The sequence below is a fragment of the Branchiostoma floridae genome, chromosome 5 (genome assembly GCF_000003815.2).
Source record: "Branchiostoma floridae strain S238N-H82 chromosome 5, Bfl_VNyyK, whole genome shotgun sequence".
NCBI classification, from domain to species: Eukaryota; Metazoa; Chordata; class Leptocardii; order Amphioxiformes; family Branchiostomatidae; genus Branchiostoma; species Branchiostoma floridae.
In genome coordinates this window covers 10,546,005-10,569,289 of record NC_049983.1, presented here as the reverse complement: position 1 = coordinate 10,569,289, position 23,285 = coordinate 10,546,005, and the positions used below count along the sequence as shown (strand labels likewise).

General features: G+C 42.0%; 2 protein-coding genes and 1 long non-coding RNA gene across 3 annotated transcripts in view; 1 reads left to right on the top strand and 2 right to left on the bottom strand.

Annotated features, from left to right (window-relative positions):
- Window positions 1-2,058: 2,058 nt before the first annotated feature.
- LOC118415561 (protein shisa-5-like) lies at window positions 2,059-9,359 on the bottom strand. The gene is made up of 7 exons (XM_035820246.1): window positions 9,317-9,359; window positions 7,095-7,270; window positions 5,808-6,048; window positions 5,178-5,219; window positions 4,720-4,832; window positions 4,130-4,225; window positions 2,059-3,914 (listed from the first exon to the last, which is right to left on the bottom strand). Exons 2-7 carry the CDS (start codon window positions 7,141-7,143, stop codon window positions 3,532-3,534), a joined length of 924 nt encoding a protein of 307 aa, XP_035676139.1. The 5' UTR covers window positions 7,144-7,270; window positions 9,317-9,359; the 3' UTR covers window positions 2,059-3,531.
- Window positions 9,360-11,366: 2,007 nt separating this feature from the next.
- LOC118416943 lies at window positions 11,367-15,801 on the top strand. The gene is made up of 6 exons (XR_004831287.1): window positions 11,367-12,798; window positions 13,072-13,220; window positions 13,340-13,510; window positions 13,722-13,821; window positions 14,014-14,123; window positions 14,456-15,801. It is a non-coding gene; the product is annotated as an uncharacterized LOC118416943 (long non-coding RNA).
- Window positions 15,802-16,909: 1,108 nt separating this feature from the next.
- LOC118416082 (steroid 17-alpha-hydroxylase/17,20 lyase-like) overlaps window positions 16,910-23,285 on the bottom strand; it is a gene marked incomplete in the record, with an annotated part of 10,424 nt that continues 4,048 nt past the window's right edge. Inside the window, 6 exon segments of the mRNA XM_035821140.1 lie at window positions 16,910-18,141; window positions 19,165-19,324; window positions 20,518-20,757; window positions 21,262-21,387; window positions 21,822-21,908; window positions 22,588-22,709. Coding sequence (XP_035677033.1) covers window positions 17,946-18,141; window positions 19,165-19,324; window positions 20,518-20,757; window positions 21,262-21,387; window positions 21,822-21,908; window positions 22,588-22,709 — 931 coding nt within the window.

Here is a 23,285-nt window from a genome sequence, read left to right as displayed (position 1 = left end):
ACTTTGATGAAAGTACTATAATGGAATGCAGTAGATTTATTAACTTTTCCTAATCAATTATGCAAATTACCTGTTTTTTTGCATAATAAGTATCACATTATATAAGTCTTCACTTGGGCTATCTACATGCCAAAAATCATGACGATCCGTCAACACGTTCATATTTTCTCATTAATTATGCAAATGAGATCATCATTTGCATGATAAATATGTATTGACATTTCTCTCTTTCTCAGCTACATATGTGACAAGTTTTAAAGTCCTATCATGAATGTAGTGAATTTATAAAATATCCTCATTAATTATGCAAATTAGCTGTTGATTTGCATAATTGGTATCTCATTATGTAGGTCTTCACTTACGCTACCTACATACCAAAAAACATGATGATCCGTCAACATGTTCATATTTTCTCATTAATTATGCAAATGAGGTCATCATTTGCATAATTGATATCTATCGACATTTCTCTCCTTCCCAGCTACATATGTGACAAGTTTGAAAGTCCTATCATGGAATGCAGTGGATTTATGAATTTTCCTCATTAATTATGCAAATTACCTGTTGATTTGCATAATAAGTATACCATTATGTAAGTCATCACTCATTCTATCTACATACCAAAAATCATGACGATCCGTCAACACGTTGTAGTTATTCTCGTCCAAAGTTTGAAAGGAAACCGGCGCCTGCAGTTCCAAAAAAGCCGCTAGGGGGCCCAAACTCACAGCACTTACTCTCTGCCTCGAGGACTATCTACCACTCAAAAATCATGACCACAGCATGTCCAGAACACGAGATATAAAAAATTGAGTTTCCGCTGCAGTACCTTAGCAAGCCGCTAGGGGGCCCATTATCGAACTTGACCTTCGTTTTCCCGACCCCTACCCACCTACCAAATATCATCAGGATCCATCCAAGGCTTCTCGAGTTATGCTGTTAACACACAGACACACACACAGACTCACAAGCCCAAAACATAACCTTAGCCATTCTGGAAAAGGTAAATATGGGAAGACTATACCTAACACTATAACTAAAAGAAAGCTCAGCTGCATGTAGTGGCATGGCAGGAAGTTCACTTGTTTTGTCATTGTAATTTCAGTTCTAGTTTTAACATAGAAATAGCGAGAGGAATCATTATCCCTTGTTTGGTGGCAGGGTTTTGAGTGTGCTTTGATGAAATCCTAAGTAATGCTGCTTTTGGCATAATGCTGCCTTTGCTTTGCTTGAATTTTCGAGAGCAATGGCTACTTCTGCACTAAAAGTTTCAGTCTGCTTCTGTGATATACAAGCCCAATGCATAGTTGTTTCAGTTTCTGTGACTATGTCGACGCCGAGATGTCAAGTTTTATCTAAACAACTAAACTAGTAATATTAAATAGGTTGTTCAGCCACCTGTCCTCCTTTCTGGCCTGTGCCGTTCTCTTGGTTCGGGACCCAAGATAACGACACGAGGCAGATTATGTAATGGTCTAGGTCCCCGACAACCACTGACCATGACATAAAACAGAAATGACAACAGATGGTGAAGCAGGGAAAACCCTATTTTGTAAACTAGAGTTCGGCGACCTCATACCTCCATGAATATTTAAAGCTTTTGTTAATTTCATGCAAATGACTTAACATTAACATGATTTATGCATGGTGTTGTTCATCATTGAATAACGTACAGTACACATGTCACAAGTAAAATTCCCAATTCAGATCATCAATCATTAAGTTATTTGCAATTTTTGCATAAATTATGCAAATAAGTTCCTCATTTGCATATTTGATATCTGCATATGTTCCACCGATTATAATTAACAAGTGTTACATTTATCGAAGTCCAGTTATTGCAAATAATGGAATTATACAATTTCCTCATTAATTATGCAAATTAATTCCTCATTTGTATAAAATGCATATCATTATGAACATCTTTGCCCAAGCTACCTGCATACCTAAAATGCAGGCAATCCGTCGTTCTCAACGACCACCTGTCCAAATCGACCGTTTTTCCTGGTCCCCCGGGTGGTCGTCTTGGGCAGGTTTGATGTGTGAAGATTGGACAAAGCTCCAAAGCTTTCCAATGGTACAAAGGTAATTTTGATGGGGTAAAATGTACTGTAGGTGTTAAATTAATACGCTATCATTGGCCAACGTAGTAGCATCTACCAATGATAATGCTTAATACATGATTGAGTTGGCCAATCGCAGATAGGAAATCAAAATCTTTCCGCCTCTGGTAATGACAATAACAATTTTGTCCGCAAAGGCGACGCTTCTTTATCAGTACACCAGTGTCACCTCACCATATACCGTATTACTGTAAATGCAGAAATGTTCGCGGTGGATTAATGTTCGCGGTTTTCATGGTGACCACTTAACCGCGAACTTAAAACCACCGCGAACATTTTTCTATTATGGTATTATACTGCAGTCTATCGTGTTACTGCGAAATCAAAACCACCGCGAAAAGTCCTTTGTCCCAATACCAAGAAATTGATCCCCGCGAACTTAAATACATTTACAGTACTTAATATTGGAACATAAATCTTGTTGATTGTAAAAATTTCATCGGTTCAATTCTTTTTACAAGCTTTTATGTTATCTAAAAGTGGAAATGTAGGCACCTTGTTTTTTGTCCACCTTGTTTTATTACACAGTCTGCACGCTCGCGTTAGATTCGGAGTGTGTAGAGGATGTCATAAAATTAAATTTACCTACTGCGGTCTAACGTATGATACTTAGTACATTCACATACACCCTACTATTTCCTGTTGGGGGAGAAATTCTCGAATCTTCGTGCTTACTTCTGTTTAATTTATTATCGTATATACAATACCACTAAAAAATTCATGTCAGAACATTATCTTTGTTTAGAAAAACAGTCACGTATATAACGGTATATACGACATGGGCAAGTTCGACATGGTCACAAGTCAAACAGAACGGCCCCAAAAGACCTCAGCTACCCTACTTTCGCAAATTATGATGTGCCAAACCCACATCAAAATCCACATTAGTTAGATGCTCAAAGAAATCATTTCGACGTAATACAGTATTCCACTCCGCTGAGGTACCGACTTGTGCCATATTGTATATTTCCTGAGAGGGTATATAATGCAACATGTATGTATACGTATTTACAGGAGAAATTATCACAAAATATGAAACAAATACATCTTATATACAAATACAATCAGAAGTATTTTTGTATTCTGCAGACTATGAAGACGAGTAGACGAAGTATGGCCTCTGTGCAACATCGTCGTAGCCTGGAGTCCAGCCTTGTTCGAATTGATCCGCTCCCGAAGAGAATTCGCTAGAAGGCTGGACTCCAGGCTAATATATCGTCGGTAGCTCTGGTCTATAGTAGACAATGATAACAGTTATTCGTCGGGTGAACCAACAGCAAGCTTACAACTAAGGATACATTATCATTTTCAAACCGCGTTTGGAAGACGTGCAAAGAATTTGATATGCTTTGCTTGCATGGAAATACGGGTGTCAGTTGCTCCATAGTGTGATTATCGGTTTTGTGGATCAACGGTTCTGTGGATCAACGGTAGGAAACATGGTAGCCACGTCATAAGGAGGGGGTTCGTCAGAGAATGGTGGCTGTCCACTTGCTGGAGCCGCCCCTGCTTGGTAGTGACTAGGCGGGGCGAAGGGAGGTGGTGCCGAGGGAGAGAAGTCCTGTGTAGGCGGGGCTGACGGAGGAGGGGCGAACGGAGGAGGGGCGAACGGAGGCGGGTCTGAGAAACCCTGTGTGGGCGGGGCTGATGGAGGCGGGGAGAACGGAGGTTGGCCCGAAGGAGGGAAGCCCCGGGTCGGCGGCTCTGCAGGCGAACGGTTCGGCTGATGGTCTGAGGACCGAGGGTGCACGTGCACTGTGGGATGCACCACTGTACCTCCTACGGCGTTGGCTAGAAACAGGGAGAGACAATCATTTCTTTTATATCTAACAGATTCAAGTGAAACATTCTTCAAAACTATATCGTTCTCGGATATGGGAGAATTCTTGTACACAACCAAATAGGACTTACTTGCTGACGTATATCGTTCCCGCTGGGTACGTTTTTGTTCCGTTGGAAGATTAGTTTGTTCAAAAGAGAAACTGATGATAAGATAATGATGATACCTTGTGAGCGACCTCTGACCCGGCCCGGTGATGACAACGTCGTGCCGTCAACGTACGTAGCGACGTACCCGTCCGACCCCATGGCTCTACTCAAGTCTGAACATGGCAAAACACGCAGAAAGAAGTGTTTAGGTCAAAAGCAAAAAAGGAAGATCTCATAACAACGTGAAACATTCAAAGTCGTTTTAGTGAATTTCTTGTTTATTCATTTCGGGCAATTTCCCGCTAGTTTGGTCTATTCAGAGTCAACTTTACTTGGACCCGGACAAGCCAACCTTCCCATCCTGCCAGTTGTGGGATCAACTTTGGCCAACCCTCTTCCGCCTCACATCCTGTCACTCTACAATATTCAAATAAATACGAACACACACGAGTACAAACAAACAAACAGATAGACCGAACATACTAGTAATATAACCGTTTTCAAGGAGGTAAGAATACGACAGAAGAAATGCATCAATGTATCATGAAACTTACGTTAGAGAAAAAAATGAAGATTGTGTTTGCGCGGATTAACAATCTATCTCCATGATACATCCTACTCACAAGGTTCTACGTCTGACATGTAACTTTGTACATGTATTTCTTACCTTCTTCCCTCTTGTAGGCACTTTTACAACAACACAGCGCCACGGTGCACACAATTGCGAAGAAAGCCACTGCCAGGATCGCCATTCCACCACTACTGGCCGCAAAACTGGAGCTTTCGGAGAGGTATAAGATTAATAATATGGATTCTTTGATGGAGGCATCTGGTGAATCCTGATCAATGAGTCAAAAATGAACAAGAGCTCTCAGTCGAAAATTTTCTTCAGAAATAAAGGACACTGATTCCACAGACAATGCTTGAATCATATTTTCTTGTAAAATTTACCATAAGTTGAAGCCTAAAAAAAAACGCAGGGTAAACATTGCAGCGAACGAGAAACCATGACTGTAGCAAACAAAAGAAAGGTGAACGCCATTTTCAAAACACATGCACACCTCAGGATAATAGCCCAAATATAAAAACCTTTGAAGTGAAACAATTGCAAGGACATTAACTCACCCGCTATCACTTGTGTCATAGTAGTCGCCACTGTCGTAGGTCCTATTGAGACGAAAGGGAGCAAAAGTATTTACATACCGAGGACAAATACGAAACAGGACGTCAAGCGATTTTATTTTATTTTATTTTTTTCTATTTTTGCTTTTGGACAGACGAGGACGATGTGGCACTGCACTCAAGTTTTTGTAACTTATATTAACAATGCCACATACACGGTACAGACAAGGAAAGTCGTGTAAAGTGCCTTTCCCAAGGGCACAACGTCGGGGCACGGTGGGAATCGAACTCAGGACCCATAGATTCCGAGCCGAAAGCTCTATCAGTTACGCCACGCCTGACGCCACAATTTTATTTTGCGTGCCGGAAAGTAAACCAAATCCCATCTCACGTTATCATTGTATTCTTTCACTGCGTCAAGCCTGCGATGGGCAACATGTATTTTTCGAAGACTGCTTTATCTATGTATTTGTGCACCTATGTATTTCAAGTGGGCACCAGAAGGAAAAAGACTCATGTGGAAGATAATAGCCCTCTTAGAACAAATCTTCGCCACAGACGATAATCGTTTATCCCAAAACAGAGGAAATTGATTATAATGATAGAGGTTTTGATATTGCGTCCGACCCTCACCCTGAATTTGAATTTGTGTTGTCGTTGTCTGGCCAGCTAGGGGCCGGTCGCGGGCAGGAAAAGGCATAGCGGCCACATTTCTCCGGACAACAGAATTTAGAAGAGTACATCCCGCAGCAGTGAGTGTGTCCTGGTGGGTCGTGCGGCCTGGGGCAGTCAAAGGCAGCGTACATGTCGCCAAATGTAGAGTTCAGGAGCCAGCTGGACTCCCCGAAGTACGATGGACAGTGTTCTGTAGCCACTGTAGGGGGATAACATGAATAGGTATTGGTATCGTTTAGAATTGTTCCGTTTTTGTGTGCATGTGTGTGTGTGTGTGTGTGTGTGTGTGTGTGTGTGTGTGTGTGTGTGTGTGTGTGTGTATGTGTGTGTGTGTGTGTGTGTGTGTGTGTGTGCATGTGTGTTTGTGTGTGTGCGCGCATGTGTGTATTTGTGTTCATACGTGTACTCTCCAAGCAGAAGTTGGTGGAAAAATCGTGACCTTTTCCTCTTCCTTTCATCCGTTTTTTATCGATCGACCTTTCCATCCATACTTGTTTGTGTGTGTGTGTGTGTGTGTGTGCGTGTGCATGTGTGTCTGTGTGCATGTGTGTGTGTGTGTGTGTGTGTGTGTGTGTGTGTGCGTTTTCGTGCGCGAGTGTGTTTCTTCTTCTCAATCCAAACTTTCTACTCCCGTAATACAAAACATTACTTTGAGCATAATTCAAAAGGCACGGAATGACCCACACGTTGCCGAACCGATTCGTGACACTCATTGTAAAAGTTTGATGATGAGTCTAGTGCCTTTTGAATCACGAACAATACTTGGTCACAAATAGCCTGGGTACCAACCTATTTCTACCGGGGCTCCTTACACTAGCTTCCCTAAAAAGGCAGTGAGTATACAAAGGAGCCCGGGTAGAAATAGGATGGTACCCAGACTAGGTCACAAATTCCAGGTACCACAACTAGATCGTAGGACAACATCGCCTTGACTATGAGGATCAGAAAGACATTGCAAATGTTTCTGTATCTGTATCGTCTACATGTCTATATAGCCGGTATAACCGCCGTTCGGCGTAACACACCAGCTGTTGACTATCAATGAACCATGAGGAGGTTATAGGGACCAGAAGCAACGAAATGTTCATTATGTCTATAACCATCAATGCCCTTTGTCGCCTATTAGTAGTATTACCGTTGTTACGGAACGTCCATTGATTCAACCAAGGGGCGCGGTCAATGACACCAGGCGATGATCGGGAGCGTATAAAACTAGATATGCCCTAGCTATATATTGAAACGTACCTTTCGAGACGAGGGCTAAACACGTCAACGTCAGTGCCGTCAACGCCATCTTTTAGACGTTGCCTTCGATAGCCCTTCCTGGAAAACAGTATTTGACACAGGCTACCTTTCGCTGGCCTTACTGTCCCAGTTGCGTATGTTCTGCGTCTGCGCCATGTCCTGTTCAGCAGCGACCTCTGGCGATTGGTTTCAGAATGGTACAAAGGTAAATTTGATAGACACGGTAGGCGTTAAATTGATACGCTATCATTGGTCAACGTAGTAGCACCTACCAATGATAATGCTTAACCCTATCTAGACCAGGGGGGGGGCTAAAAGTGCCCGCGTCGACTTTGACGTCGTATAACTAGTGAACGACGTGTGCTAGGACTACGAAACTTGGTGACTTTTCCTAAAATATTGTTGGCAACAATTCTACGAAAAAAGTTTTAGTTTGTGATTTTTCGTGTTGCCATGGCAACGGGTTTCTGACAGGCATATTTTCCCAAATTTACTAATTTCAGTTTGAATTATGGGATATCATGGTTTAATTGCAAGATCAAACTTGTTTATTAATATCATTAACATCCTGTGTAATTTTAAGTAATATTTTCATTTAAATATTCATAATTTATGCTAATTTGATGACGTCATGGGTCAAAATCCAAGATGGCGGACATTGCCATTTTCAACAATAAATACATGTAATTTTTACTCAAATACCGTCAAAATCTTTTATTTTCTTACAAAACACAATCATTTGATCATTTTCAGTCCATCTCTATTGGGTTTTGGGGTTATATGTGGAAAAAGTCGTATTTTAGAAAATTCACGGTTGTCGATCCAAGATGGCGGACAAATGACGTCATTTTCTGACGTCACATAGACGTCAGTGTCGACGCCATTGGAAACATAAGACTTGGCAGACTTAGACACCAATAAGATAAGCTTTATTGTCATCATTTTGCTCAATACATTTAAGTATAGCGGAAATTTAATATTTTGACGATTTTAGCCCAAAATATGACATTATGACGTCATAATTACGTCATATTACGTCATAACGATACCAAAATTACAGAAAATTTAAAACTCTACTAGAACATCATCCCCTTCAAATTTGATGATCGTAACTCAAGCCGTTTTGAAAATACGACGGGGGGGTCAAAAGAGCCCCCCCTTGGTCCCAGGGATCCCAAAAAAGCCTGGTCTAGATAGGGTTAATACATGATTGAGTTGGCCAATCGCAGATAGGAAATCAAAATCTTTCCGCCTCTGGTAATGGCATTGATAATAAAGCGACGCTTCTGTATCTGTACACCAGTATAGTGTCAGTGACTGTGTCACTGCACCATACACTGTATCACTTAATATTAGAACGAAAATCCTGTTGGTTGTAAGAATTTCATCGGTTCAGTTCTTTTTACAAGTCTTTATGTTATCTAAAAGTAGAAATGTAGGCACCTTGTTTTTTGTCCACCTTGTTTTTTTACACAGGCTGCACGCTCGCATTAGATTTTAGTGTGTGTAGAAGATGTCATAATATTTACCAGCTGTGGTCTAACGTATGATACTTAGTACATTCACATACACCCTACTATCTCCTGTTGGGGAAGAAATTGTCCAATCTTCGTGTTTGCTTCTGTTTAATCTATTATCGTATGTACAACACCACTAAAGAATTCATGTCAGAACATTATCTCTGTTTAGAAAAACAGTCACGTATATAACGGTATATACGACAATGCATGGGTAAGTTCGACATGGTGACAAGTTATACAGAACGGCCCCAAAAGATCTCAGCTACCCTACTTACGCAATACAGTCTTGGTGACTCCCTTCCGCAGCCCATGCCAGCTTTACCGACCGAAGATCGAAGTAGTACAAAATAGGGCGGCTAGGTATGTGACCAATGATTACAGAATCACTACCAGTGTACCCCAACTCAAGACCAACTTGGGATGGCCCACTCTCAGTGAAAGAAGACAACAGGCACGTCTGACCCTCCTATACAAAGCCATTAATGGGCTGGTAGCCATCAACATAGATACATTACATTTTCATGCAGAACAGACACCTACAGATTTAGTTAAATCCCCAGAACAATACCACAATGGAACAGCATTCCACCACAGCTAGTCACGTCACCATCACTGACAACCTTCAAGACGGGGCTGACCCAGCACATGGGCCTCCCCGTCCCCCATATGCAGATACAGTTCATTAGGGCGGCCATCACTCACCGATTTCTGTTTTGTTCTGCACTCACTATTTTTCTTTTTCGGAGCACCACCACCACCACCACCACCACCGGTCGCACTAGTGCAGTGCACCTCGTTTCTTTTCACCTGGACGGGATGCCCCTGAATGGGGCTTTGCCCAGTAGAGTATAGATATAGATAGATAGAGACCGATTCGGCGTGCGGTTTTATTCCGGTAAAAGACAGGCTCGCATCAGCTGCCTCGCCACCGTTATAACAAACACAAAATACTCAACAGCTGTCCAATGGTAAGTGATAATGTGGGCCACACAATTCGAAGTGGACAAATTTGATAAACTGCAATGATTCAATGTCCAAAATCATAGCTAATGCTAAGCAGAGCCTGTTCTCAGTCTCACAGTACAAAACGCCGTGGGTCGTCTCGTAGATGACCCCGGATATTTCTTGACATCTCTGGATCCCGGGGTGTTGTCGCGAAGCGGTAACGGTTGACATCTCCCTTCGGCAGCCCTTGCCGTGTGTAGATATTTCTGGTTACGGTGCGAGTCCGTGAGAAGAAGCGGGTATAACGTTACGGTCACACATGGTAAAGGAATCGAATGAGAATTGTCTGGGGGAGAAGAACAAAGGTGTGTCCAACACAGGTGAAAATAATTACTGGTCTGTGATTGGTCAAGCAATCAGTCATCCCTCAGGTATCATTGGTCCTGGTCGTGTGCTGTAATTAATTTCATCATTTCAGATATCCAATCGGAGAAGTGCATTCTTTTGACCAATGACACCTTGGGGTATTTTTAGACTGTCGCGCCGTATGTCTGCCAGGTGTCTGAGTTGACTGGCTTATAAACCTCGCAGCTTACCAGTACAGAACAACATCACGGCCGCTCGGTGACGGAGGCCTTTGTCCGTTCGGCGTCCTACCTTTGATAACAGGTTAGTTTGGTCGTTCTTCACGGAGTGCCTTTATGTGTGTTAATACGTTTTGTATAACTTATTATCAGTAAACGTTGAATTCTTTTATGGCCGTCGGATGATACGAAAAACGCAGACCAAGCTGCACTTAACATCTATTATCATAATACCGGTACGTTTACGACGATTTCTCTAGCCATACTGATTTGACAAATTGTCAACGCATCATTTTCTCCAGTTACATGTTGCTGTTATAGGTTAACCTTGCCACTTCTTCTGTGTAACTTTTCTGCCTCTCTTGTCCTGCTAAAAGCGTAATATTGTAATCGTAACACGCCGCGGAATTACACGGCGAACGGGCGCGTGGTTGGGAGGGGGTAAAAAATACCGGTAGGAAGAAACACGGCACAATTAACTGCCGCTATGTACATTTATACATCCTCTGATGTTCCTTCCTGTTCTGTCAGTAAATGCATAAAACATAAACCTGCATGAGCATACAAAATGTCATGAGAAAACGGACGTATACTGTCAAGAATTTTCATTTAACTTCTGTCCGTCACAACCGCTATGACGTAACACTTCACTGCTAGCGTAGATGGCGGGAAAATGGCTGCGTACGTTCAATTTTGCCCATTCAGTCGTAGATCCGGGCTATTATGCAACGGTTCTTCACACTTTTACATGAGTTGTAGGTCACCAACAGAAATTCAAGATTGCTGTTGAATCATGTTCGTCTTGTGCCGTGAGCATGTGTAATTATGATCTATAAATTTGGCAATGAATGTGACAGTGTGTTCGTCCCACGACGAGCTGCCTACCCCGAAAAAGATACCGAAAACTTTTGGCCTTGTTGTCTTCGAATGCATTGTTATCGATGCTTTGTAAATGATGTATTGGACACCTAAATGTCTGAAGTGTGCACAGCTCAGAAATAACTATTGTTGCATGTGTAGATCTCTTTAAGTTCCAGTATTTTTAATCTACCGGTATAAGTCTTACTACCGGTATTACGCCAATGCATGTTACATGCAAGGCATACCTGTGCCTTATCTATTGCCTTAAACATTTCTTGACGTTAGTCTGTCTTGAACTAATTGTTATTTCACTTTCTTGCTTTCAGGATCTTATTGGTGCCATCAAGTCCGGATTAACTGCAGCTGCAATCTTCCTGGTGGGACTTATCCTGGATGAGAGATTGTCCGATGCCATCTCCACGGCTAGCTGTACGGTGACGTCCAGAAAGATCGGTGCTCGTGTGTGCGCCCTGCCAGAGGACCTGAAACTAAGATAAGTTCTTGTGTGTGTTATGGGGTGTAAAACGGAAACATCTCGCAGAGATGGGCTGGGACTAACTTGTCGTCGGTATAATAGGAAGTAAATAATTTGTGCAGCCTTTTGTGCGCTATACATTACAACAAAGCAAGCCTGTCTTTAACTGATTGAAATTTCGCTTTGTTGCTTCCAGGACCTTATTGGTGCCATCAAGGTGACGTCCAGAAAGATCGGTGCTCGAGGTTACGCCCTGCCAAGGGACCTGAGACTAAGTTAAGTACTCTTGTGTCTTATGGGGTGTAAACATATAGCAGAGATGGGCTGGGACTTACTTTTCATCAGCATGATAGGAAGTAAATTAGTTGTGATGTTTCGTTAACTGAACTCTTGGTTGTAGGTAAGGTGCTTGAGTGTGTTCTGTTGACATTCCGAGCGATGTTGTCGGGAGGGGTTTACATTAGGACATTTTGTAAATGGAGGCTCCTTTTGCATTCAGGGCTTCAGCCCGTTTCTGTGGTGTGCAGGCCTGGTGTGTGGCTGGTTTGGTTTCTGTGATTATGTCGATGGTCGGGATGGTATTCGGTAAATTATGTCAAATTCTGTTGTTTACAAAACAGGGTTTTCCCTGGTTCACCATCTGTTGTCATTTCTGTTTTATGTCATGGTCAGTGGTTGTCGGGGACCTAGACCATTACATAATCTGCCTCGTGTTGTTTTCTTGGGTCCCGAACCAAGAGAACGGCACAGGCCAGAAAGGAGGACAGGTGACTGAAGCTCCTATTTAATATTACTAGTTTAGTCGTTTAGATAAAACTTGACATCTCGGCGTCGACATAGTCACAGAAACTGAAACAGCTATGCATTGGGCTTGTATATCACAAAAGCAGACTGAAGCTTTTAGTTCAGAAGTAGCCATTGCTCTCGAAAATTCAAGCAAAACAAAGGCAGCATTATGCCAAAAGCAGCATTACTTAGGATTTCATCAAAGCACACTCAACACCCTGCCACCAAACAAGAGGTAATGATTCCTCTCGCTATTTCTATGTTAAAACTAGAACTGAAATTACAATGACAAAACAATTGAACTTCCTGCCATGCCAATACATGTACTCATGATGTAGCTGAGCTTTCTTTTAGTTATAGTGTTAGGTATAGTCTTTCCATATTTCTGATTTAGGTTTAATTTTTGTCTCGTCTTTTCTCCCGAGGATCATCGCACCGTAAGAAGAAATGTCTGGCCGCGGAAAGGAAGGCGAGGACTGGCGAAGTAAGGTGCCGAACGTGAGTGAACGGGCTTCGCAGTCTTCTATGACAAGGTACCGCACCGTATTGTGTGAAAGCACACATGTTTTCAACTATAGGACAACAGTCTTTGTCAATGAATAGCCTTTTCATTCCATTTGTGTTGGCACACTAGTTTAAGTTTACATTTTCAATTTCAGTTTATGTACCGTACCTGAACATCTGCATATCACTGTATACTAGGAGTACATAGTAGTATTTGGGGTGTCGTTTCTAGGACTTGCCCTGAGCCTTTTGGGTTTGTGGCAGCGGTGGTATGACAGCTTATGCATGTGTCTGTTTATTAGATTTGCTAGAAGTGTCTGGGCTTGGTAAGCGAGGAAATAAAGGCACAGGGGAATGGAGGTTTCAAAGTGTCACCGTTACTGCAAGTGCTTCGTGACAACATCCGGTGCATCACCAAGCCAGGGCACAAGTCTTTCCCGACATAAACAAGGTATTGTGTGTACAGTTCCTACTTTCCATTGGGCAGGCGTTGAACCTTTTGTGTTTGTTACAGCGGTATTGACGTAGCGAGCAGCTGACGCATGTCTCTTTCTTTTACTGATATCACAGCAATATCTGGACGTTGCCGGTACCGTCACCGAAGGCGCTTCACAACATCCGAGGAGACGGTGGTCCTGGCGGAAGGCGCATTAGTGTTTCCCCTCGTAGCTGGATTTCAGTAGCTTCTTGAGATGACATAACTGGATGTAAATCAGATCTGCAAACCGGACATTTGAGAAGGTATTGTACTGTGCTGCATGAAATCAAAATGTCGGCTAATAGCATCTGCCATATTAGTAGCACTGTATATTGTTCAGGCAGTCTGACATAGTAGCGATTGAATTAGCAGAGATGTCCTAATTATACACCACATTCCCGTTTGCCATTGGACAGGCGTTGAGCGGTGTTGAGACAAATGATGTATGTCTTTTTTCTTCTACCAATTTGTTAGAAATGTCTGGACGTCATAAGGAAGGAGAGGTCCAAAGCGTCACCGTCACTGACATGACAATATCGTGCTTCGTGACGACACCAAGTGCATCACCAAGGAGGTGGACAGTCTTTTCCATATAATAAGTTGTTTGTGTTGTACAATATTGTCTGAATGCAGTTGTAGCAAAGCAATCTTTGTTAATGACTGATGTCATTGTAACTTGGCGAATGTAAGCTTAGCTTCAATGGTTGGTGAACAATTTTCAGGTGAACAGTGCTTACTAGAGTTTTCTTTTTCTTTTCAAAATTAGGACTGGGTTGAACAGTTTAGTTGTGAGTCAGATGCGTGTATACGTTCCGGCCCAGCCCTACTTCTGCACCTGTCTTGGAGGGAGGAAGCAGACCACGAGACTGTTGATAGGTGAGTGCATCCTCTACAACTCGTTCCAACCTGACCCTTCCTGCATTTTTTTCAAAAAGCCAGGCCACTGTCACTGTTGTTGAACTGTTTCTACCAACTTTGACCTGGTTAAAATCAGTATTATAATTTGACTATTTCACGTTACACTTTAGCGCAACAGACATTACAGTAGTCTGATAACTTCCTCTGCATAATTTGTCACCATTTCTACTCATTGCAGTACATAAGGCTTCCTTGTGCCTTTTCAAAATTTTTGATAAGAAAGCTAGTGTACGTAGCAAAACGATGGAAGTCTAGCTCGTCATAATTGACTGTAATTCACTTTCTTGCAGTCACATAAGTTGGGAAGGAGACATCTCACAGCATCTTCCAGGGCCGCATTGATGCCATGAATTCCTGATCAACCACAGCTGCAATGTTCATGGTGGGACTTATCCTGGTGAGAAATTGTCCGACGCCATTTCCACGGTGACGTCCAGAAAGATCGGTGCTCGTGCGCCCTGCGATCTGAGTGATGTAGTCAGTAGGGCGTTAGGACATTTTGTAAATGTAGGCTCCTTTTGCTCTCAGCTAGGGCTAATGCCCGTTTTTGTGGTGTACAAGCTTGGAGTGTGGCTGATTTTGTTTGTGACTGTGTCGATGGCCGAAATTGTATTCAGTTACTGTTAATTCTGTTCTTTATGAACAGGGTTTTCCCTGGTTCACCATCTGTCGTCATTTCTGTTTTATGTCATGGTCAGTGGTTGTCGGGGACCTAGACCATTACATAATCTGCCTCGTGTTGTTTTCTTGGATCCCGAACCAAGAGAACGGCACAGGCCAGAAAGAAAGGCAGGTGGTTGAAAAGCCTTTTTTTATGTAAGAATTTTAGTCCTTTAGAAATCTTGGTATCTACGCAGTCACAGAAACTGAATCAATACAAACAGAATGCAAAGTGTACAATTTTACAGTTATCATGTATATCACGATGTTAGATACATGAACATAATAGTTAAGCTTACTTACGTTAGGTGTTAGGTATAGTTTCCCCCATTTCTGAGTGAAGGTCTCGTCTTTTTTTTTAAAGAGGCTTGGAGATGTAGTGTTATTTAGGCGCTTTTTGTTAGCAGCCTCTGTTTTTTAGTGTATTTGTTTGATGCCATTCCAGTACAGGGGTGGCTGTCGCTGGATTGTTTTTTGTGTTTCACTTTTTTATTGTCGCAGAAAAGTGTTAGAATTCTGTAAATGTCAACATTGTCCGTTTATTGTGTAGAGGTTGCAGCCCTTTTAATCAGTTGTTTGGAAATTTCCCTAGTAACTGAGGCTAAGGATGGCGCTGACACCAACACAAGACAGACACATACACACTAACAGACTAACCCCACCAAACACACACTCAAGCAACATTTTTGACGGACACTAATCAGCAAATGCCTTAGCCTTAGACTGAAAAAAGTCTATGATTCTTTAAGTACAAAGGCTCCACGCTACCTCTATACCATGTACTGACAATGTCAATATTTACTGATTTTAGCTTTTTTTATCCACTATGTCCTAGAGTGAGGGTAATTGTTAACCTAAATGGGTTAGATGTTAAGTTCATTTTGTATGCTAGAGTATCTTCATTTTTCATGCGGTTTATATATTATACACTTTGCATTTCTGTATTTTGCTATTAAACAAATATGCTGAAGTCGGATGTGTTGTGCACGTGTTTGTTTTACTTAACTTTGATAGGAAGAGTACTCATAAGTGCCTTGCTCTTTCAAAATTACCAAACCACAAAAGGTTAAATTTTCAGTTTGATAGCAGAGAAATATAAAGGAGGGTTAAAAATCAAAGAAAATCTTTTTTGGAAGGAAATGGTCGGAGGCGGCATCGGACGGGTTCGCTTAAAAGGCTGGGCTGTCTACCAGGCCAGGCTACCTCTGGAAAAATCAAACCCTAAGAGTGAGTTCACTTCCGAGCGATAAGTTGATGAAAGAGAACCAGCCTTCTTTAGGAAATTGTATTATCCACTCTAGGAACTATCGCCAAAGACACAGTGTCTCCTTTGAATGGCCCCTGGTGGTTCGACCAATAGCTGCGTAGCAAGCTTTGTTTGCTCGGCTGACCCCACAGTCATGTGTTGAATTCGTCGTGGCTCGTGCGTGCAATTTTGAATGAGCTCAACAATGACCAAGACGATTAACGTCATCTGAAACAATGATATATAGGCCCCGGTGGTTTCGACCGCTACCTTTTTTTACTTAATGGTCACCACGTAACAAGACCTGAAGGCCACTCAAGGTTACGGGTTACATTGCAACTGTAACAGCAACTCTTCGCCCTAGGTCAGAAACATCATGACTGAGACCAACCCGATTGCGCGATTGCTCACTGAGTGAGGACTAACTGACCCAACAGGCGAAGCAGGGGTTACGAGGGCTGCTCGGGAGATTCCCTATCCCATTTTGACCGGAATGGTTTGATCCACTCACACCGCACCATCGCACATGTGGCCGGTTCTTTAACGTGCCTGAGCTGTGACTCTCCCCGTATACTTTGACATCACATTTATTCACTTGCAAAATAATACATCGAAAATATATAGTCTAATGTCCAAAAAATGCCAACTTGATTTCCAAGGTCAAATATCAAGATGTCATGAAAGAAAAAAAATGGATAATCTAGTGTTGAGTATACCATATTCTGTTTGCTAATCATTTGTTAATCCTTCCTGACTACTTAGATTTCATAATGAAAGCAATTATTTTTTGGCCAAACCTTTTTATTCGCACGCTCGCATAAAGCTAAAAAATAGACTATCAAGTAAAAAATGTTTTATTACAGCAATCTATGCGCCCTATATAGTTTATTTGTACCAGATATTTATGAACATACATAAATGGTCAATGGGTTTGAGATACTTTTTTCAATCATTCGTTATTTATTTTTGAAAAACAAAAACAACAAGACTCTGTTGGAGGTTACCCTTCAGTCACAGAGTAACAACAAAAGGATAGCATGGCAGCTACGGACACCTAACAACACACACGAAAAAAAAAACACTAAATTAAAGCAAAAACCAGAAACAGTTGTTAACCATCAACTCCTTTGTCCATATCCATTAAACAATAGTATTACTATACTCTTTATTTATTATTTCAATTCACCCTATTAGGTGAATTGAGACTTCTTTTTTCGTTTGAGGCTCCATCTTTTAAGATACAACCTCAAACAAAATCTAGTCTCAATTCGACATCTTTAAAATTACTAAAAGGTTGTAGACCAAGGCTTCATATATCTTATATTATATACAGTTTAATGTTATGGTTTTCCTGCATTTTCTTATTCAAATAGTACGAAATTTGATAATCATTCAAATCAGGAAAATCTTGATTTTTTCTCCACTACGATATCATTACACCGCGAAAAGCTTTTCATTTTATTAAATATAGTACACACAATTGCTTTAATTACAAACTTAAAACACTACAAAATCCCTCATTTTCCCCTAACTCAAAGTCAAACCGGTGATAGTAAATTAAATCCTGCAATACGTATGCGCTGATGGCTCGTTTCAAAGGCATCTTTAACCAGAGTATGGCATTGTTGTTCGCCTGTGCCTTTGGAATAAGCCCGTTCTAGGATCCAACTGGGCATGCGCATGTCAAAGGTAAAGAAAACTGAGACATAAACAAAACAGGTCTGAACATTAAAATACAAACCGACCGATGTGGGCCATATATATATAATCAAGGCAAGATTTTGTTTATATCAGGGGCATTTACCTTTGACTTGTCAATTCACAGTTGGAACTGTAAACGGGCTTATTGTTCGACTTCCTGTAGGTCACAACATTCACTTCCGGCAGGTCATCACCACCTTGTATGGGTAGGGTATGCAGGTGTCACCTCCAGTCTTATCATCAGGAGTGAGATCAGGAGGCCCCTCACCCTCAGGTATGCTGAAGCGGAAGTTCTGGACCAGTCCGCCCAGTAGGAGGAAGGTGTCAGCTTTTCCTACGGCTTCGCCCGGACATGCACGGCGTCCAGCACTGTTTGGAACAGATAGAACATAACGGTGGTAGAACGCATACAACAAGGGGTGGGTACGATGTACCGGTACAAAACCGGTTTTTCTTTTTGGACCGGTCCAGGAAAACCGGACCTGAAAAAAGTTGGTAGACCGGATGTTGGACCTAATATTGGAAAATGAACAGATTGTATTGTTCTTCCATTCACACGTTTTGGAGACTACCGGTCGAAGAAAATAACAAGAGCGAAGTAGAGTAGAGTCTATAGTAATTTATACCAAGTAAGGTTTTAAAACGCTAGTTGGAGTTGAAAACTCCACAAATCAGATATCTTTGTTGCGAAATGGACCGCTGTTTTCAGTATCGTCCATTCACAAGTTCTCACATACTGAATCAGGTCCAGGTTCTCTGATCCTCTGGACCTGATCCTCTGGACCTGATCCTCTGGACCTGATCCTCTGGACCTGATCCTCTGGACCTGATCCTCTGGACCTGATCCTCTGGACCTGATCCTCTGGACCTGATCCTCTGGACCTGATCCTCTGGACCTGATCCTCTGGACTTGAACCTGATCCGGACCTGGACCTGAATTTTTTGCACCGGTACCCACCCCTTCATACAACCATATAGCTAAGTCCATTATTCGTCACCAGGGACTGTGGTGATCGCGTAGAAATACTGTACCTTGTGGCCTTAAACGAACTTGAACTTGAATTTCTTATTTTCTGCTTTTGAGGCCCGCCTCGTCTAACTCATGCCTCTATCTTTTGTCAAAAACGCCTGTCAACAAACGGTTGTCATGAATGAATTGAAAATCGTCCAATCTTCTTGAAATGAGTGCCAACTAAATTTTAGGAAAACTCACAAAATTTAGTGGCTCTAGCGTACGCCGTTCTGATGTTATGCAACTTGAAATTTGGCGTGAGCCTCAAAAGCCCCCCTCCCCCTCCGGTCTGAATAGTGTTAATCCATGCAATAAACAGCCAGGATCATACTTAGAATTTGAGAAATTAGTCTACTACATATCTCAAAAGGTTTACTTACCTGAAAGGCATTAGAGCCGCAGGTTTGGGTACTGGTTTTCCGTTCTCATCCAAGAAACGTTCAGGCCGGAAAACGTCCGGATCTCCCCAGGTGTCAGGGTCACGGTGCAGGGCCCACAGATTCGGCATGACCCAAGTACCCTTTGGGATCTGGTAACCTCCTGTGGTTGTGTGTAGGTTTGGATAGTTAAGCGACATGTAATACACATGTTATAACAATGATAAAGGTAGTCCCATAGCCTTTTACTATGGGCCGTAGGAGCCAAGAACTGCTTTGCGGTGGACTCCACATGGGAAGAGAGCGAGAGGAAGGCCGAAAGAGACATGGAGGCGCTGCATAGAGAAGTAGGTGAAGAAGAGGGGTTTCTCTTTGGATGAGGCACCAAGAGTTGCTGCCGACAGACAACGATGGAAGAACTTCCTGAAGCCTTACGTACCACTGGGTACAGAAGAGGATTTAGTGAGTGAGTGAGTAGGAGCCCAATCTTCTCAGACCTTTTATGCCCCCAACCGACAGGAACTAATTTTTACGCCTGGCGGGAGTGAGGAAAATCATGTAAATCAATTGTAGTAGTAGTAGTAGACTGGTGTATCAAACAATACGTATGGCAGTTCTCCTGGCAGCCGGGGAGGCTGAATTGCGAGGACGTATACGAGAATCAATCATACAAATAACAAACTTTGTGAACATGTTATAACAATTGACCATTTATAGAATTATAACAATATTTTCCTGTTAAAATACTATTTTCAAGAAAGTATTATGAATGTGTTGTGTTGTGTTGGCGTGGACCTGAACTAAACTGAAGACGTGGCCCTAAGTGAAATGTTCAAAGAATTCTGCTTTTGAGAGGCTTAACTTCTAAAACTTCAATCTCATGTCATATCCCTGGGGCACACGATCGGTAGCATGACAGGATTTGAACCATGGATCTGGGCTTAGTATCATGCAGTTAAACGTCACACGAAAACGTTACAGGTACAGGCAACCACCTGCAAACACGTTGAAACAGACTGACCCTCCATTTTTGGTGACGCTTCAGGGGATGGCATATTATTGACACTGAATTTTAGTTCTCTCTCCACTCTCAGCAACCATTTTCCCAAGTCTCTGAATCCAGTTTGGACTGTACAAATGGCTAATGCGATTATTGTCCAAGCAGATCCTGCGGTAGCAAAAGATTGTATCAAAAGCTCCCAGATGAGTGAAGCCGGCTTAGGGGTGCGTTTGACTGATAACTCCCTTTGGTCAGCTATACTCCTTAGCCTGATACTATCTTATACCACTGGTAAATCTGCCTGGAGATTGTAATGCGATTAGGAGAAAGTCATACGAAAACAGGTTACAACTTACTCAGAGTTGTGTCGACAGTCGTAGCATGTGGCAAGGATAAGGGAGCAATGGATCCCATCCTCATGACCTCAAGTATGGTCGCCTCCGTGTACGGCGTGGCCTCACGGTCAGACAGCTCCGGCAGCCTGTCACGGCCCACCACACTGTCTAACTCAGCAGCCACCTTCTCCTGTATCTCCGGGTAAACAGCAAGGTACAGGATGGCCCAGCGTAGGGTAAAGATAGTTGTGTCTGTACCCCCTGAGGAGACATAAATAGTTGAACATCAAGATTCTTTGCACACAACCAAGTACCTTATTCCACCGCCTGTCACATTCCTCCGGGGAAATATGACTGGTTCACATTGAACTGCAGCATAGGTGCCGCTGCTGACAAATGCAGACCCAAACGTATTTGTATATGCTTTTTACATAAATATTTAATACGGTAAACCATTCAGGCGATGAGGAATGCATACATGTAACACACCTCCCCCAAAACGTAAGTGGAATGAAATACTTTGGTGTGTACAAAGAATCTTGTTATTGCCACCACCTGTTCCCTCGCGCAATCGCCCCTCCCACTTGAGTGGTGAAATTTAATGAATAAATAAACAAATATTCAACGCCTTCTCAACCTGCTAAAGGTATTCATAGATTAGACAAAATTATCAAATGGAGAACAAAGCGGTTGTCTGATATGCGAATTAATGACTAGACTGCAAAAGTAATGATTAGAGTGAAAAGAAGGAAACATTTTGCTTACCCCCAAAGATGTCGGAGATGGTCTGCCTGAGATGAGTGTCTGTGAGAGAGTTGATGTCCTGGATTCCCTCCTCCTCAGCATCCTTCTGAGCCTTGATCATGTGATCTGTGATGTCACGGAGGTTGCCTACAGTGAAGAACACAATCTTTTGAAATAGACCATGCTAATTACGATCTCATTTGTACTAATTAAACAAGATAAAACATTAAAATTAAATGTACAAAATCTCTAAATATTTAATGGAGGTATGAGGTCTTATCTTTGGAGTCAATCCACAACGGTCGCCTGATTCCAGTTATGTCGGCCATTTTGGATTTTCCGGGGTGATCCGGGGTCATTGCACCAAAACGAGGCTAGCAAGGCCAACAATGTACTACACTATAATAGATTTTTTAATGACTACCAAGGCCACTTCCAAGAAACTCTCCGTGTTTATCGGAATGTCCCAAAGACCAATGATTTCTGACCATACATGGATTGCAAAGCGGCTTCATCCTGGATACTCAAACAACACAGAGTCGTTTCCTGTAGGTAATTATTTATACGAGTGGTCTTCTTACTTGGGTCAAACGTTTCTCGGTGCTCTTCCAGATGACGCTGCATGATCCCCATATACTGTTTCGTCATTTTTCGGATGGTAGTTAGGGCTGTTGAAGGTGAAAACAAAATGTTGCTTTTTAAAGTGCTCATGTCACCAATGACATTCAAGCATAACAGCTCCTGATTACAAGCAAGGTTTCATTTTGATTACAAGCAACCATTTGAAATCCAGACAGTATGCGCTGATTGGATGTACGCGAACTAAGCAACGCTCATAAATATTTATAAGCAAGACGGGTGTCAGCTATGTCATTAATGGCATAAAGACACCACAGTCCCTGATTACAAGCAAGGTTTCATTTGATTACAAGCAACCATTGAAATTCAGACAGTGACGCTGATTGGATGTACACGAACTAAGCAATGCTCATTACTATTTATGAGTAAGACGGGTGTCACCAATATCATCGATGGCATACAAACACAACAGTTCCTGATTACAAGCAACCATTTGAAATCCAGGCAGTGTACGCTGATTGGATGTACACGAACTAAGGAAAGCTCATGAATATTTATAAGCAAGATGGGTGTTACCCTTTGTCACCAATGGCATACAATGACAACAACAGTACAAAATTTACCAGCAAGGTTTCATTTGATTACAAGCAACTATTTATAAACTAGGCAGTGTGCGATGATTGGCTCACACCAAATAGGTCCAGATTATTAATATTTATACGGAAGACGAGTCAATGGTGCTGTACAAAGTCCTGAGAATACACTCACTCGGTGAAGGCAGGAACCGAAGTGAAGGGTAGACGTCAGCAAGGAGACCTTGCCCGACAATTTCCTCGGTGTCTTTGTTTATTTTCATCAGGGTGTTGAATTCTTCGTCGTCCATGGTGTACCTATTATGAAGTCATTGTTATAGAGCATGTTCTACCAATCTTTCTCATATCTTTGACATTACTTATATATAAAATTAACTCGGTGGGCACGAGTTTGTATAAGGTTTCCGGGTATTTCAAGCAAAATATACGATTTTGTTTGTTTGTTTGTTTATTTATTTATCCTGGGGTACATGTCGCCTGGCCGGCGTTTTTCAAAGATCCCTGGAGGGAAACCCCGTACATACATAACAATAATCAATGACAATATAAAATTAAATAAATGGTAACTTAGCAAGAATCGACAAAGAATAACGCAATTTAACTAAGACAAGATAAGGCAAATCAATTGTACAGCGTTAATCCTAATAGAACTCCAACTCATAAGTGAAATCAAATAAGTAATGGGAATTTGCATACCAATGTGAACAGAAAAAGACATGACGGATTACATTTCAGACCATTATCATATGCATTCAGAGTACGTTAGTCCTGATCATATAAACGTTTAAACTGTGATAGTGTTCTCGCCGATCTTAATTGGGACGAAAGGGAAGTTCCAGAGCGCCGCCCCTGAGTATGAAAAAGCTTTCTTTC

What these genes read in the sequence shown, in the direction of transcription:
- LOC118415561 (XM_035820246.1), bottom strand. Translation starts at nt 7,143, where the DNA reads ATGGCGTTGACGGCACTGACGTTGACGTGTTTAGCCCTCGTCTCGAAA. An exon ending in TTTAGCCCTCGTCTCGAAAG is followed by an intron (nt 6,049 to 7,094) that starts GTACGTTTCAAT and finishes ATCCCCCTACAG; the next exon opens with TGGCTACAGAACACTGTCCA. An exon ending in TGCCTACAAGAGGGAAGAAG is followed by an intron (nt 4,226 to 4,719) that starts GTAAGAAATACA and finishes TGCCATGTTCAG; the next exon opens with ACTTGAGTAGAGCCATGGGG.